The sequence below is a fragment of the Hippichthys cyanospilos genome, chromosome 7, assembly GCF_059441005.1.
Source record: "Hippichthys cyanospilos isolate Australia breed blue-spotted pipefish chromosome 7, RoL_Hcya_1.0, whole genome shotgun sequence".
NCBI lineage: Eukaryota > Metazoa > Chordata > Actinopteri > Syngnathiformes > Syngnathidae > Hippichthys > Hippichthys cyanospilos.
In genome coordinates, this window is record NC_142375.1 from 13,896,642 (window position 1) to 13,914,891 (window position 18,250).

At 38.5% G+C, this 18,250-nt stretch overlaps 1 protein-coding gene across 2 annotated transcripts; it reads right to left on the reverse strand.

Moving 5' to 3' along the window:
- Window positions 1-14,002: 14,002 nt before the first annotated feature.
- Window positions 14,003-16,572, reverse strand: LOC148421151 (protein ZBED8-like). Of its 2 annotated transcripts, XM_088420478.1 has the most exons (3): window positions 16,163-16,572; window positions 15,991-16,084; window positions 14,003-15,926 (listed from the first exon to the last, which is right to left on the reverse strand). In XM_088420478.1, the coding sequence occupies exon 3, from the start codon at window positions 15,916-15,918 to the stop codon at window positions 14,131-14,133; it is 1,788 nt and encodes a 595-aa protein (XP_088276604.1). In that variant the 5' UTR covers window positions 15,919-15,926; window positions 15,991-16,084; window positions 16,163-16,572; the 3' UTR covers window positions 14,003-14,130. The 2 variants fall into 2 exon arrangements, with proteins under 2 accessions (XP_088276604.1, XP_088276603.1); XM_088420477.1 differs by having other exon boundaries at window positions 15,991-16,572.
- Window positions 16,573-18,250: the final 1,678 nt, after the last annotated feature.

Sequence of the window (18,250 nt, forward strand, 5' to 3'; positions counted from 1 at the left end):
AAACACACCCACACGTGCACACACGCACTAATACATATATATATATATATATATATATATATATATATATATATATATATATATATATATATATATATATATATATATATATATATATATATATATATATATACACACACACACATATGTAGCCGTGCAGCAAAATTAAAAGAACAAACGTTTAATCAATCCATCCATCCAGTTTCTAAAGTTTTAAATAAAACCAAAAATGGAAAAACTTCCATGTATATATATATTTATATATATATTTATATATATATATATAAATGTCTAACTCACATTTACACTTGTATGATGAATTATAGTGGTAAAATTGTACTTTATTACTGTAATTAATAAATATTTAATTACAGTTACAGTTTGCTGTAGAAGAGAGCATTTACATAGTACCAGTAAAATCCAATGGGAACATTGTTTTCAATAAATTGGGAGTTAATGGGGAAGTCTTGTCATGCGGGGATTCCTCCAGCTACTCTGTTTCCTAGAATATGAATGCAAGGTTAATCAGTTCATTTAAAATTGTTTTTTGTGTGTTTATATCATTCTTAATGCTGCCTTTTGTGTCTGATTTGCGTACAGCACTTACTTTGCCTGTTGTTTGTAAGTAACAAATAAAATTGGACTGGACTGGAATTAAAGACACTGAATTGTTGATATATGCAAATGAGAAAGTTTTCTATGTTTCGTGATTGGCTGTGACTAGACCAGGATCTGCCCTGCTCCTTGATTTTGCCAGTGAGCTAGGATAGGTTCCTGCACATACGTGACCCAAATGAGGATGAATGTCAGAGATGAGGGATGGTTGGAGAAAATCCAACTCAGTGTGAATAATCGCAAAGCATATATAGAGCATGTAGTCAGAAATGGTATGTAGAAGTGTTTGGGTGTTCAGTGAATAACCATGACATTTCTTCATGATAAATTGTTACTTTATGCAATACATTCCTTATGAAATACATTGGCCTTCAAAAGTTGTCGGCCAAGCTATAATATTTAGAACCCCACCAAATGATGCACCCAAAATGTTATATAAAACTTAAAAACATTTAGGTTTATAAATTGAAATTAAAGAGACAGATGAATCTCTCAATTCCGTAAACCTTTGTGACATCAATGCTTGCAAATGCATGTATAATCTCTCTCCTGGTTGAAAATGCCATTTCAAGCTAACAATGCAACAAAATAAATGTTTCAGCACATTTGCTGACCTTATTGTTGACAGAAACGCCTTGTATGGAAGCCAAAGTCATTCATATTAGTGTCAAAAAGAGAATTTCTCCAGCCCGAAAGCTGCTAATTAAAGGTAGAGTACACTGTGTTGCTGGGCTTGCTACCCTGTTGTTTGAAAAAAGGTTGTCAATTTGTCCTGTGCTCTTTTTCTTCGTATAGTGTATTCCACCCTCTTGCTCATTGATATGTTTGCAGGATTATAAATAGCATGTGAATAACTGGACCAGATAAATGCACAAGAGAGTCTTGATCTTTGGATAGTTTTAGTTTGAAAGGATTAAAGCAGAGGGAGTCAGCCAAAAGATCAGATGGGGAGGGAAAAAAAATACCTATGAGAAACAAAGGAGAGGAGCATGAAAGACCACGCAAAGATCAGAAACTGCAGGAGGCACTAATTGAAAAATATGAGAGTTGACCTTGTATACAAAGATCAGCAGACACTGGGAGGGAAATTACACAACGGGAGAAAAAAGCTAACGATGGATATGTGAGCCTAAACTGCACAGTTAGAAACAAGTGCATTATTTAAGGAATTCCAAATGATTCTATATCTTAATTAGTGCGATTATATCAGGGCATTAAAAAAATTGAAATTTATTATAAGATTTGTAGTTTCCATGGTTTTCGGACGTTTATATAACTATCAGCAAAAAAATTGAGCAAACAAAAGTTGTGTCACAGATAATCTGCTCCAGACCAGAAGCTGCTGGAGGGCTCAAATGAGAAAAAGATGCAGTTTATAGCCCGAAAAATATTCAAGATTCAAGTTGTTTCCAAACAAGTTTTTCCATATGATGAAATTCTTACTTTGCTTTCCACACGATTGTCATATAAAAAAGTATTAACTTAAGTCAAAAACAATGTATAAACATCACATAATTAGCAGAGAACCCGTGTGAACCATAAGTGGGGAGGTTATGTACAGACACCTACGCTAATATGCAAGTGTGCATTGTGAATAAAATAGAGTGCATGTGTGAAGGTTAAGTTATGTACCGCTATTTAACAAGTAGTGCACAAAGAGCAGCATAAATAGTGTAAAACAAAAATCAGAAGATGGATGGGGTCCCAGGGAATGGAGGCAGATCTCCTGCTGACTCTGAGCTGGTAGATACACTGCAGAGAGGGCAGTGGAGTTCTGGTGATCTTAGATGCTCTCTTGACCACTCCCTGCAGGCTTTTGCGATCCACAGCATTGGAGTTGTTGCACCACACAGTGATGAACATGTTAGGATGGACTCAACAATGCAGCTGTAGAAGCTGCCGAGGACACTTGGTGAGATACCAAACCTCCTCAGCCTCTCCTGAAAGTACAGACGCTGCCGAGCCTTCTTCACCAGCTGTGTGGTGTTTAATGTCCAGGTGAGGTCATCTCTGACGTGGACGTCCAGGTATTTAAAGCTGCTCACCCTCTCCACTTTCCAACCTTGGATGAGCAGTGGCTGATGAGTCCTTTCCTTCCTCATGACCACTATCATGTCTTTGGTCTTGTCTGTGTTGAAGGTGAGGTTGTTGTCTTCACACCGGGCCACAAGTCTGGACAACGCCATTCTGTAAACTGCTTGGTCACTACCAGTGAGACATCCAATCAGGGCGGTGTGGTCCTTGAATGTCTGGATGATTTTGTCCTTGTGGGAGACCACACAGTCGTGAGAGAACAGGGTGTAGAGCAGGGGGTCACCAACTCTGGTCCTCATGAGCACCTATCCGGCATTTTTTCAGTGTAACCTTCCTCCGCCGCACCTGATTCAAATGATCGTGATATTCTGTTCCTGCAGAGCTCCCTGATGAGCTCATCATAGGAATCAGGTGTAGACAAGGCCTTCAACACACACAAACACACATATAATCAAACTTGATATGATATCTGTGTCTGCTAGATGTTCAACATTGTCTTTCACTTCTCAATTCAAAATAAATCATCAATGAAAACTTTAATAACTTTAATAATGTCATGAATTTAAATTACTGGAATTATCTTTGCAAATGGACACCAATCAATTCAATAAGACAGAAATTTTGCCTTGATGATACTATTTACTAAAGCTTTTTGCCCCACTACTTTTTTCCATGTCAATCTATTAGTCATTTTTTAGTGTATCAAGGCAAATGTGTCTTTTCAAAAGGAATAATTGCATCTTTTGAAAATCTCATTCGAGCTAATCACATCGAACAGATATTATGAGGCATTTCTGCCAAGAAAAGTTGATAGAAGGCAGAAAAAAACAACAAATGTCCCCAACCGTCAGTACAGCAGTGCTGAAATATTACCATTGAAAATTTGCACATGAAAATGGGTCTGTCATGTGCAAATGAGATATTTCTGTTCAGTCTGTCTCTAGTTCCAATTAGCAAGCTCGCTAGGGTCTACCTAGAAAATATATTTTCATGTCAGTTATCCTGTCATTCAATTGGGCCTGGTGGTTTAGACAAAACGCAATTAAAGGGTGTTAAGTATTTTCTAGAGATTGTGCATACAAATGAGGATGCCATTGTGACATTGTCAAATGGATGACTGTTAAAAAAAAAAAAAAAAGAAATCTGGCCATTCTATTACCAACCCAAGCAACATTTTCAAAGAAAAAAAAATGCAATTCAAACAGAGTTCTGTTCAAAGCCAATCTATTCTGTGATCTCTCTTTGCATCAAAAAATTCAGGCTTTGGGTGTTTATGTTTTTTTTTCCGTTCATATTCAGTCGTTGATTAAGGACGATAAGAAACCGTTAACTGTCATCGTATTATACAGCACAAGTTTCCAGCATTAGCGTTAGTTGCTAATGTAGTGCATTTAAATGTAGTCAGACATTTCAAACTCAAAGGAAAAAAGTCTGTCAGTGTATTCAAAGTTAATAACTGCAAATGTCTAAATAATGTGGGCTTCCTTTCAATCCAGAAAAGCTGAAATATATCCCCCCAAAATGATGGGGGTTCAAATACTTTGACATTTTACATAATAAAAATAAATGGTCCATCTCGTCAATTATGTTTATATATACATAATTGTTGCTGTAATCATAGTTAGTTTTAATTCGTTTTAGATTAAATTTTTACAAAAGTTTTACATAAAATGCATTTGGTGTTACTTTTAATTTTTTAGCACCCTTGTTTTCCTTTTCATTAACTAAACAAAATTTGTTTTGTTTTTTTTTAAATTATTATTATTATTATTTGTTTTGTTAGCAGTTTTCCAATAATCATAGCAACAAGAAAAACAGGAGTAATGGATAGGACAACTGCTGGATGCATTATTGCAGTCTACAACACAAGACACAAGAGGCTGGTCTCATGAATGCTCAAAAAAGTTAAATCAACATGTTTTGGAGTAATTGGCCTTGTCGGAGGCCTGTGTCATAGCAAGTACGGTTCTTGTTATGTTTGAAAGCCAGATTTTGATACAATCCTGATATTGGATCTCTTTGTGCAAGTCTACCTACCCAATGTTGTTAGCACAGAGTGCATACATAATCTGATACATTGTTAGAATATAATGATACCCCGGTGTCTGTATTGTGATGCTGCTGGCTTATTTCTCGGAAGGTGGTGCCCTCACGCAGGACATGGTCAAGGCCTGTCCCGGCCACCGACTGTGCTCATGATAAGATCGGCTCTCAGTAGCTTTTCTAGTGATAGCTCAAAATTCAGTCCCCTTGCAAAGACACCATTTTCCGGTTGAGTAAGCCCGTGGATGGTAGGGTTCTTCACCATCTCCTCGTGCATGTTTTGCAGTGTATTTGTCTATTTTCTCCAGGTCACTTCTTGCGTTGTCTACGAGTTGCAGAATAGTGTGAGGAAGGGGTGCTGTGTGTCTCTTATTACTTGACCTTGGTGAATTGTTGGTTGTTTCCTTTTCGGAACATGGACCCTTCTTACGGGACTTTACACACACACACACACACACACACACACACACACACACACACCTAACTGTCTAACATTAGACAGAAACTTATACAAGTACACCGTCTTAATGGATTTAACCCTCGGAAGAGCTTGGTATTCAAAAAGTAGTAGAAATACACAGTATATATATATATATATATATATATATATATATATATATATATATATATATATATATATATATATATATATATATATATATATATATATATAATACTGTACAGTACTGTGTATTTCTACTACTTTTTGAATACCAAGGTCTACCTAGGGTTAAAGCCATTAAGATGGTGTACTTGTATAAGTTTTTGTCTAATATTAGACAAGCTAAGAGTAAACAAGGACATGAAAAAAATATGCATGCAGTCTAAAACCTTTTCGTGTCTAAGTATGTTTTGTCTTCCACCTGTTGCATAACGTTTACTTCTTATGTCTTAAATGGCATGTCTGGCAAACAAAAACTAGTTTTAAATACGATGGCCCAGTGCTCTACATCAAAATCACATCCCAAATTTGACTATTTAATAACAGGCCACCCTGTATTTGCAATATATCATATGTCATTCTTTCCTAAAATGCCAAAGGATGATTATTCTCTGCCAACATTTATCGCTCCTACAATAAAGGGATTCCAGCAATTATTGCGGGGGTAGGAGTTAATAGGGTTTATGAAATATATGAGGGTCACTTTGGTGTGAGAATGTCCTCCATAGCCACAGCTAATTAGCACAGTTGTATGGATGAGCACTCTCTTCAGCACAATTCATGACTGCCACACACATTAAACAACTTACAGTATTATGAAAAAGTCCTGAGCCATGTCCCATTTTTGTTTAAGCACGTTGTAATGACCTTCATCAAGGACAATTCGCCATCAACAGTGAAACTAAACATGGAGGGCACTATTTCTTTTGTCAGGTGACCATACAGGCTGCATATAGGTTGAACTTATTGACGCATATTTAGGCCTAAAAACTGTGTCCAGACATGTTTTCAAGTCTTCCTGGATTTCACAAATTCCATTGTTTTACAAACCGCATTCAAAAACAAATATTGGCAAGACAAACATTTTGTGGCGGAGAATATAGCTGACTTCAGCCAGCTGTATTCCTATGCAGTGCTGGCTTTGAGCCCTTTCACTTTACTGATTGTACCATTTAATAATGATTAGTTGTTGTAATTATCAGGATTTTTTTTTTCAAATCTTTACTGTTATATCTTCGTAAAGTCTGTCAAATAGGGAATGTGGAACCTATAAAAACTTTGCAAAAAAAAATGATAGCATGTACTGTACAGGCTGCATGCCAAAAGTTTCTGTATTTCCGTCACTACTTACATTGTAGATTCTCATTGAAGGCATCAAAACTATGATACAACATGGAGAAATGTACTTGACAATAACTGAAAATATGTTTCATTTTCTAGTTTCTTCAAAAGATGAGCGATGCAAGAATCGTTTTAATTACAACCCGGGCAAGTGTTCAGCCCTTAACGGGGACTATGTTGAAATAGAAATGTTCAAAAATATTTGATTCCTTTTGGGTTTTCTGATGCTTCAAACTTTTCACACGCTGCTCATAGCCACCTTTTGCAGTGATTACTCCTTTGTACACGCTTGGCATTATCTCAATAAGCTTCAAGAGATAGTTATGTGAAGTGGTTTTCACGCCACCGTGTGACATATTAAGGTTAATTAGTTGAATTTCTTGCTTTATTGATGGGGTTAAGATAGTTGTGTTGTGCAGAAATCAGGTTAATACACAACAGACAGATGTATTGGACAACTGTTAAAATTCAGCTAACTAAAGAAAAATGAGTGCTCATCATTTTAGTAACTGGCCTGTACTGTGTTATTACAAAATTAGTGGTTTCTCTTTTTATAACAAACCAAAATATAGTGAACCAATTAAAAAGTGAACCACAATAGCATACAACATGGAACCCAACATACCTGTGGTTGGACAAACACGAATTTGTTTATTTTTTGAAAACGGTTACGTGTTTTTCACTATTGGCGAGCCAAGCCGGTCTGAATTCCTTGCAAATAGCGGGTGCCCATTCCATTAATTAAAAATGCGTTTGTAATGATGAACTGACAAAAGGAACAACGTTACAGCCAAACAGCCACCTGCATTTCCATTACTTGGTATGTTGTGTGTGTGTGTGTGTGTGTGTGTGTGTGTGTGTGTGTGTGTGTGTGTGTGTGTGTGTGCGTGTGTGTGTGTGTGTGTGTGTGTGTGTTGGGCTTATTTTGCTTCTTTTTGGCATATGGTGAGCGAGTGAACCAGCACAGTTCCAGTTGGCTGTGGGGAAGATAAATCTCTCTAAAACCGTTTAGAGAGCAGCTGTTCACACACCAAACATGATACCTCACAAATGTAGACTGTTCCTAGAAATGCCACAGAAACTCTGGGTGTATTGGCATGTATGTTGACAGATTGAAATCAGAGCCAAAAAAGGGCAGCACTATTTGACTGATTAATTCCTGTGAGAAAGTTTATTATTGTCGGATAAACCATGACATTATTCAGCAAGGTAGGAATGTTCCCATCCAATAGACTTTAATGAAGCGACATTCAAAGCTGATGCATTACATTGCTGGCTCTGCTGAGTTTTAAACTGTGCACAGCTTGGTAAATTAAATTTAACACACATCCCCGACATGCTACATTGACTTTAAAGGAGACGTATTCGGCAGCCACCAGGTGTTTCAATACCATGTCTATAACATGCATTCTTCAAAACACTCCAGGGACAAAGAACTCTACATGGCATCCATTTTTGTTTTTTCATTTTGTTTTTATTTATTTATTTTTTTTTTTCATTTTGAAGGTAAAGCTCTGTCCTGCTAACAAGCCTCACACGATTCTAGAATTTAGGAGTCACATTCATCAACAGAAAGGAAGATGCAAACAATAATAATCATGACGGCAATGTTTTTTGTTTTTGCTTCGTCATGGACAGCCTAGTAAATTAATAAATGGAATATATTTTCAATTATGTTCACAGTAAATGAACTGTTATAATGAATACAAAACATCAAATTGATGTTATTGAGTGCTTTTTATGTGATATCAATGGTTGTTAGTAGCTACAATAATGAATTCAATAGTTAAGTTAGCACACTAATTCATATACTACACAGATAAAGGCCCCATTGATTTCCATTTGATTCAACAACGTGATGTGATCGAATGCTCAAAAGATAATGGAAAAAACCATACAATAAGATATCTCTGCACATTCCACCTTGAGTTTTTGTAACACGCTTTGAGACATTATGGCTCCTTGAACCTTATTTTCCATTTTAACATTCATTCATTCATTCTTCCAGGAAAATCTATAAAGCCTTTTCAAATAGCTCACACCCACACACACACAAGCACACGTTAATGGTTCTCAAGATTTGTGCAAAAATATTCTATGCTCATCTAAATAATCACATCTTAAATTGTCGTAAACGTAGAATGTAAGATTGTGACAAAATTTTGGGTCAATTCTTAACTTTTAGATGTTATTTATATGACATGCATAAATTTGCCAGGAAATGCAGTAGATAAAACCTGCACTTGACTTTTGTATTTTATGTCCTGTGGGTAATTTACAAATTTGAATCTGAAACCTTTAAAAATGCAATATGCAAAAAAATACAGTATGTTAACAGAGAAGTCATCTGGATCGCTCCCAATTGAGCCTATATTTGCCCCAACCACCAGGTCCCCAAAACATGGCACCTGGATGTAAACGACTCAATAGTCATCAAGCTTAGGCTCGTGAGCTGTTATCTACAGTATTGAATAAACTGTCTACAATTAACAAATGCTACACCATCACAACATAATTGTGAATATTTTTAGTGTGAACATTTTGGTTGGAATCATTATGTGCACATGCACAGAATATCTAACTGTGTTTATTGTTTAGCTATTTATGCTGATGTAGCTAAAGGCTACCCACCCTCATTCTGTCCCCAGTGTGCCAAGATCAATGACGCCGTGCTGACTTGCAGTAAAAATGATCAGTCTACTGCTTTGATAAATAATTCCTGTAATCCAAGGAAAGGTGTGTGTGTGTGTGTGTGAGTGTGTGTGTGTGTGGAGGGGGAGGGGGGGGGGGGGGGGGGGGGAGGGGGGTCAATCTCAACATCACACAATGCTGTGTGTGCGTCCTGAAGGTGATGAGATGGTCCAGAGGGTGGGGGAGTGAATCCTTGCTGGATGCAGCAGATTTGGACCAACTACGGCATCATACGAGGCGAAAAAATAAATAGACATAGTAGGGATATTTAAATTAAAGTAAATGTACTCCTCTAAATGTATGCGATTGTTTTCCTTTTCCCTTTCCTAATTATTACCTTTGTGTTTATGGGGCCTATTTTGGTGGACTGTCATCTGTGCAAACAGTGTAAAAATTGCCGTAACTTTATTTTCGTGCAGGCGCAAGTCGACAGAGATGCCGGTCCCTCAGCTAACATTTCGGTAGCAAAGAGCGGACTGAGCTACGCCTAAAATGGGGTGTATCATCATTTTGATGACGGCAGTTGTACAACCTATCGTGTTGTTGATTTTTGCAGACCGTGTTTGGTGTTCTGGCATAATGGTACTGCAGTGCACAACACAATTTTGTGACCAAATATGTGATGTTTGTTGATTTGATCGAGTCGTGCACACGTGAATTTGGGCTCCAGGGGCCGTGTGCGTTTTATGTCATTGTGATTCATTCATGAACGTGACAACAGCTGTGACAAGCACTCTGAATCAGCATAGAAATATAATCATTATCATTTGAAAAATATTCCCTTTTAAAGCCTGCACACATGAGGTACTACCAACAATTATGACTTCGGCTCCAAACACAGATGGCTCCCAAGTGTAGATTCCATGGTTTCCTGAACACAAGGTGGCTGATTTTGGCTTGATGCCAATGGCACCTCGTAAACGATGAGTTGCATTGATCGTGTGTTTGGGATCATGTGACCATTTAAGATGACAATCTCCCAATTAACAGAAGCTAAAACCGATCTTTTCATCTTGTCTCCTTTGCACCTGTCTTTTTATTCTGGCGACCAGTAGTAATCCTGCCAAAGACCAATTAATTTCTACTCCTTGAGAGCCTTTGTAGTGTAATCACTCAACACTGCCTAATTTGAGTATGAAGAGGCAATGCGCAATGGACAATGTGGTGGCCTTTGGCTCCCGCCCCCCACATATGGAGCGCCTGAGTGCAGAGATTACCAAAGCAGTTTGGTACTCAGTGGCGATGGCACGATATCATCCTCGCTCCAAAAATGCCCCATATGCGAGGCGCCAATGGCGAAACACCAAGCGCCGTTGAGGACTCTGCAACAACGGTGCCTTGCGTGCACTTGTCTTTATACCATTGCTTCTTTACACTAGCCAGTAGTTGTCTGTATGCCGGGAGAGGACTCATTCACAATAGTTTTGTCCCCCGCCCAGGCCAATTTAACATCATCTGCCCGTGGAGTACGTACAGTATGTATATTTACAATTACACGTTTTAACCATCTGGACAAGCATATCAGACTCCTCGCAGGTGAAGCTGGGTATCCTCCATATCTGGACTTTCTGTGTGAGTCAGGTATGCCACATTTAAAAGAATGTGGATGGTTGGTTGTGTTGAAAGGCACAGTCAGCCTCAGTATGCCTGCACCAAGCTATGTCGGTCTAGGTAATTGCTTCTCCCTATGGTACCGCCCCATCAAATTTTAGCCACACCTTATGTCGGACTTCTTTGTCAGCGAAAAAATAGAGACCTGACCGTTATCTTAAGTTATGCCACCAATCAACATTAATTAACGTCAAAAACCAGTCGAGTTGAATCACACATTCATTTGCATTTTTTTGATTGGTTTAGAAAAAAAAAAAAAACACTGAATGTGCCACCATTCGTGTAAAGAGGTACATTTAAAAAAAAACAAAAAAAAAACCTTAAGCTGTTAAAATTTATTCCACAGCTCCCGCCACAGTGGCTGGGTTTGAAAATAAAATGGTATCAGTTGAAGGGAGGAGTTGATTCATTGTGCCTTTTAATAGTGATAATGTTATTGTCAGAGTAGTTCATTACAACTGAGTTAAGAAATTGATCACTAATACCGGTGACTCTTGTCACCCCATACAGTCAGCGCTCAGGGCAGAACTCAAAATCTAAATTGAAGAAGAAAAATAATCATCCGTTCTTGCACCACAGTGCAATAATCTAGATTATTTAAATCAATTGAAGCCAAGTTGAGGTTTTCTTGTTGCCGTGATTGTATTCCATTCATTTAATCTTATTCCTTTGAGCAAACGTTTTTTGGGTGGCTTTCTTTTCAGTTTGTTATTTTAAAATGTTCCCATACCATCACTGTCATATGCAGTCCATTTTCTTTTGCAAATTAAAAACATTCGAAATAAGACTGTATTTTATAAAACAATGTCCATGGAATTACATCACCAACATTTACAGATTTTTTCGTCTTCTCAGGCAGAACTACCAATGCTCCGACTCAATCAGGTGCTTTGACACCCATCCATCTATTTGGTGTGCTGGAACCTAACCCAGTTGTCTTCTGGCAGTAGGCGGGATACACCCTGAAGCTGGTTGCCAACCAATCACTGGAAACACAGAGACAAACAACCATTCACACAAACACACCTAAGGACAATTTGGAGAGTCCAATATACCTACCATTCATGTTTTGGGGAAAGTGGTAGGAAACGGGAGTACCCGGAAAAAACTCACGCAGGCACAATACTGGGATAACATGAAAATTTCTCACAAGAAGGCCAGACCTCTGCACTGTGAACCCAGCCAAATATCGTACCAAAAAGAAATTACAATAAGTGTAATAACAATTAAAAATGGACAATGAGCACCTTAAAGCAGATTTCTATGCACAAAAGTGAGTGGGAAGAACTCCAATGCACGCATTGAATGTACGTGTCTTTTATTACAAAACTAAAGTTTTACCTGAAACTAGCATGAACAAATGAATTTCATTTGGTTCCTTTGCCTCATGTCTTGAGAGTCTCCTGGCAGCAGAAGAGGATCAAAACACCCAGACTTTTCTGCAAATTATTTCCCTCAATTATCCATCCATCCATTTTCTGAACCACACTTTGGCACTTAGCACTAGACTATCATTAAATGTGGTAGTGACTGTGAAAGTAAACTGTTGATTTTCTTACATTTTGATATTTAATTTGGTCAGTTTTTAAGTCACCTGCCAAAGGACTACAAATAGCCCAAGGTAAGCTTCAGCGCATTTATTGATGCAGTCTTTGTCCCCTTGTTCATTAATGTGCTGTAATGTGCATTGTCCCTTTCAAATACATAATATAATAAAATCAACCAAAGCAAAGTGCTGTACAATAAAATAATAGTGAAGCATTAAACACATAAAACAAGCAAACAAGCTAAAACACAGATAAGACAGCAGTGCAGCGGAGATGTCAGCTTTCAAGGCGTACCGTATTAAAAGCAAGAGGCGAGAAGAAGTAGGTTTTTAAGAGGGAATTAAAAGCAACCAGGGTCCGGGCTCAGTCGCCGCAAGTCCTTAGCCCAGTCTTAGTCCTAGTCTTTACACATCTGCAAATAATTCAAGTCCACTTGTCACTATTTCTTATGACTCTTCTATGTCGTTCTATATAAATAAATGTTGACCACAATACTTTTAACATGTAATACAAAAAAAAGACTTACCGGTATTTTCAATGACATCATCATAGATAGTTAGAATTAACGGCAATGAGGCAACGTGATGACTGTAGAATGAGCAATGGAATGTATTTTAATGCAATGTGGCAAAAATTTTGTTCTGTCTGATCTGTGCAATATAGTAAATTACAAGGAATTAGTATAACAGGAGTATTCATACTAATTTCCAAAAAATAAGATGTAATTTCCCTCAACATGAAAGTTACGTACTATGTCTGCCAACAGTGTTAGGATTAATGCATTATAATATACATTACAATTAAGCTATTCTAATATAATGAGATACTTCTATTATTATTGTATTTTTTGTAAAGGATTATCATAACGCATTACAATTTTGAACCACAATATTTTATGAATGACACAATATACACGAGAAATCATTCTACTGCGTAACATAATTGATAATAATGTTGAGTAATGTCCCCATCACATTCAGAATCTCATAATTTGATAAAAGGTAACATTAAGAATGACGAAGAGCCATTCAGTTTTTCAGATATGAACTGAATGAATGTGTCATTCATTGCAGTATGAAAACTGGTGATCACCTTGGTTGTCTGAGGCGGACGTGATAACCACTGCTCTACCAAGCCGAGAAAAGAAACATATTACTTTTAAATTTCCCCTATTTCTCAGAGTACAAGTCGACCTCACTTATAATTTGACTCCCCCTTTTTTTTTCATTCTGGGTGAATTTTACAAAAACGCGATAATAAGTCTACCCTTTACTTTAGTGGTTACATAGATCATGGCTGTCCAATTATAACACATGGTGTGTGTTACTAAAATGAGGAAATTACTTTTAGATGCATTTCTTCATTGTATATCAAGTAACATACTGTTGCGGTTATGAGGGGAAGGCGGTGGGGCGGAAACGAGACAAGTGCGAGGCAATGTGCGCGTGCGTTTAGATGCAAATGCTGAAATTGAAAGAGGCAATTCTGCAACGCTTAACGAAAGTGCATTTTTGCGACGTTCTCTGTAAACCAGTGATTTTCAAACTTTTTTGGCCACCGCCCCCTTCACCGCCGGGCCAAAATGCCAACGCCCCCTCTTTACCCCTTTCCAACGAACGCTAGAACGACTATATTGCTAAATGTCTCAAGAATTGGTTGATTCATCAATCACAAACAGTTTGAAGACTAAAAAAAACAATTTTAATAAACAAAAAAGGTTATCATTTATTCTTCAATTACAACACCTTGAACTGAACTTGAAATAAATTGTAAAACTGAACGAGTAACCATTAACAACTGTCCTGCCTAATGAGATGGGTGGGTTTGGTGCATTGCAATCAGACTGTCAACATCAGGATGAAGGTTTGTCAGGAGCAGTCTCAGATCACCGCGCTCTGTGATGTTAAGTTTGTTTCTTTGTTTGGTGAGGAGCCTTGTCACAGCGCTGAACCCCCTTTCAACCAGGTAGGAAGTCGGAAAAGCAATGAAAAACAACTTGATGGCTTTCCATAGGGTTGGATAGCGTTTTGGGATCGCTGTTTGCATCCAAAAGGCTTGGTAAGAGGTTTTGAACTTTGGTTTCAGATCCTCATCATTTTGCAAACTTACAAGTTCCTCTTCTAGATGGGTTGGCACTTCTGTGCTGGGTTCAGTGAACGGATCGATCACCCAATCAGGGATTTCAAGAGAAAATATGTCGTTAAATCTGACTGACATATCTCTGTAGAGTTCTGCTAAATGAGCGCAGTACACGGCAATGTCATCGTCCTTCACTCCCGTTTCCTTCTCCAAGTTAGACAAACAAGGAAACTGACGGAATTCGCGTCGTCCAAGGTTTCTGCTGTAGAGCTGTAATTTTGAGAGGAATGCTGAGAGGACGGACTTGGCTTTGATTAACGAAGTCTCATCACCTTGCAGCTGCAAATTCACTTCATTGAATTTGTAAAACATTTCAGTGAGGTAAGCAATATCTGTCTTACTCGATTTCAGTTTGTCGTAAAGCTCAGGATTGGGTTCTTGAAAAAAATCCAGAACACTGTTAAACAGTGTGTAAAACCTTTTTAAACAGTTACCTTTTGACAACCACCTAACTTCTGTATGGAGAAGCAGGCATTGAAAATCTTCGTCATTTTCAATACACAGCTGATGGAACAGTCGAGAATTGAGAGCATTTGCTTTGATTTTGTTGACTGCAGTAATCACAATAGATAAGGATTTATTTAGCTTCTCACTCAAATTCTTTGCCACTAAGTGTTGTCGATGGATCACACAGTGAACTGTGAGGACTTCCGGAACAGCTTTCTTCAAATAACTTAGAAATCCACGGTGGCGACCAACCATGGACGGGGCGCCATCTGTAGCACATGAGATGATGTTTATAAGTGGAATGCTTTTTCCCTGGAAATAGTCCTCCACAGCTCGGTACAGTGATTCTCCTTTGGTATCTGTTTCCAGGAGACGTGCAAACAATAATTCGTGACACAAAGATCCATCCTTGATGAAGCGTACATATGCAAGAAGTAGTGATTGATTTCCCGGAAGAGTGGATTCGTCCAATTGCAAACTAAACTCAGTTGTCATCAACATCTTACAGAGAGTCTCTTCGACGTTTTCAGCCATTTTGTCCACTCTTCGTTGAACTGAGTTGTCACTGAGAGGAATCGATTTTATGATTTGTTCAGGAGATTTGTGCAAAACTGTTTTAATAACCTCTTTAACTGCAGGCAGAATCAAGTCTTCTCCGATAGTGTGGGACTTGCCGGCTTTCGCTATCAGCAAAGAAATGTTGTAAGAAGCCTTCAGACCGTCATCTGAATTTTTCGATGAGGAAATAAACATATTCATTGTTTTTCGCTTCAGAAATTGATCTCGAAGAGTTTGAAAGAACGCCAATGTTTTACCGGATTTATTGGGATGAATCTTCTGTAAATGTTCGAGGAGCCTAGACGGCTTCATTGCTTCATTTGAAAAGTTTTTCTCACAAACCAAGCACATGGGTTGTTGCGGATTGGTCGGTGATTGTATAAATCCATACTTCAAGTACTCTACAGAGTATTGCCTGCACTTCTTTTTCGATGTTCCTGAAGCTGCCATGGTTATCCCTGAAAAAAATGCAAACTGTTTTTAGAGCCAAAAAATTTCGTTTTTAGATAGCATTGAGCTTACCGTCTAAAATGATTTCTGTCGTGATGATGAGAAAATCGCGCACGTATAGTTGCTTTCTGGCAGCTATAAAAACTGACTTGCATCTGGAGAGAAGCTTAAATAAATAGAAGACAGGCGCCTCAGATATTATTCGCTAATTTCGTTTCTTTAAATAGACCAATGCGCAGTTCACCTCGAATCATAAAAATTGATAGCTGATGCATTAAGCCGGTCGCTGTGCGCATACGTCTGTGGTTAAGCGTTGCCGGCGCGCTATTGTGTGCTCCTCTGCGGCTGACTGGATGGTGGTGGTTTCCCCAGTCGCCTGCATCGACGATAAACTCGCGACAGTTAGTGATATACGGTATATGCGCGCTGCTCGTGAGCGCTCGAGCAGACAACGTTTCTTGTTTCAATAAAGCTTGTTTTTTGTCGACTTTTTATTACAGACAATCAATTTTTCCGGTCTTTCTACAAACACCAACGTCACATTTCAATGTAATTGCTCAATCGCCCCCCTTCACTATTTCAACGCCCCCCATTCGCCTGTTTATTCGTCAGCGCCCCCCTGAAAGTTCACACCACCCCCCGAGGGGCGGTACCGCCCACTTTGAAAACCACTGCTGTAAACGCTTTAAAACGGACGCATACTTTATCAAATTAGCACATTCAAAAGCAATAAATGACCACAATGAAATTGTCGTGTAAGCTTTCCTATTTTACAGAGAAACATCATTGTAATGTGGCACGTTAGTGACATTTATGGTACAATTTGTTAAGACAGGCTTGTTGTTTCAGTATCACTCACCACATGCTCATTAAACTGTGACATTAAACTGAGCCTTTAGAGTCAAATGGATATTTCTTCATGGCTTGTTTGATTCTGACTTTGGGTGCGTCTTTGGGTGTTATATGACTCAAAACGTAATTCTGTTGTCGGGAAAGGGTTCATTAGACAATTAAGATGTTTGGAGGGCATTCTTCAGCATGTCTCACCAAGCAAGTGGGTCTCTGGGGTGCCAGAATACTTGGAATGATGATTTAATTTTTCCATTTGACTGCCAGCCTGCAACAAAGTCACTTTTAATTGACCAAATGTATTCTGAGAGACAAACTCAATTGAACACAGAGTATGCAGTGCAGCTGAACAGATCTTGAAACCAGATATAAAGGCTTGTGGTGTTGCTTTGTTTTCGTGGGGGCTTGGTCTGAGCCTGGCTCGGTGTTTGGTTTTTCAGATGGATGACTGCTCCTCAGTTTTCCCTTCTGCTTAACACGGGCCTGACCTTTGCAGGTGTTGTCAATGTGTCACGGTTCACTGATGCCCAATTGCAACACAATCGTGTTTAATTATAAAAAAATATGTATAACAATTTTGCCACAGCAAAGCATATAAAGTTTATGAGCACAACAAAATTGGATATAGATGGTATTAATATAAAATGTTTTATTCTGTTTTGGTTGCTCCTTGTTCCGTTATTTATGATCATGGACGTGGTGTAGTGGTTAGCAGGTCCGCCTCACAGTTCAGGGACCCAAGTTTGCTCCGGTCTATGTGGAGTTTTGGTGACAGCTCCATCTAGGGGATGCATAACGCAACCCCGGCCACTACTGTAGGTTCTATTCTATGCGGTGTGCCTTACATGTGAAAAGAAATTTAAAATTGGTCATTTATTGAAGGTGTGTCTTATAGTGTGGAAAATACAGTACGTTAAAATGAGTGAAATGGCAGGTGGCTCGGTGGCGCAGTGAATAACACGTCCTCCTCACAATTCAAGGGACCCAATTTCAAGTCCACCTGGCTCCGGCCTTCCTGTTCCTTTTCTTTCCGGGCACTCTGGCTTCCTCCCACATGCCGAAAACATGCATGGCAGGTGGATTAGACATACCAAATGATCCTTAGGTGTGATTGGGTGCATGAATGGTTGTTTCTGTGTGCCCCGCAATTGGCTGGTAACCAGTTCAGGGTGTCCCCCGCCAGCCAGCTGGGATAGACACCAGCAAGCCTGCGACCCTTGTGAGGATAAGCGGCTCTCGAAAATGGATGGATGGATAGTTGAATGGCACCACTTGCTTTTGGCATTAAAACAACAAAGATGAGCCTTGCAACTGTGCTCTCCATTTTCCATATCATTTTACACAGCTCTTATTAAATGTAACTGTTATTATAGTGGAAGAATACCTATTAATCTAAATAAACTATAACAAACCAATCTGCCTTTCATTTTGACTTATGTAAATTTCAAAATCTTTACATAAGTCTTCGAGTTCATTCCAAAAA

Bases quoted from the DNA above. Each gene is read 5' to 3' on its own strand.
- LOC148421151 (XM_088420478.1), bottom strand. From the start codon at position 15,918: ATGGCAGCTTCAGGAACATCGAAAAAGAAGTGCAGGCAATACTCTGTA.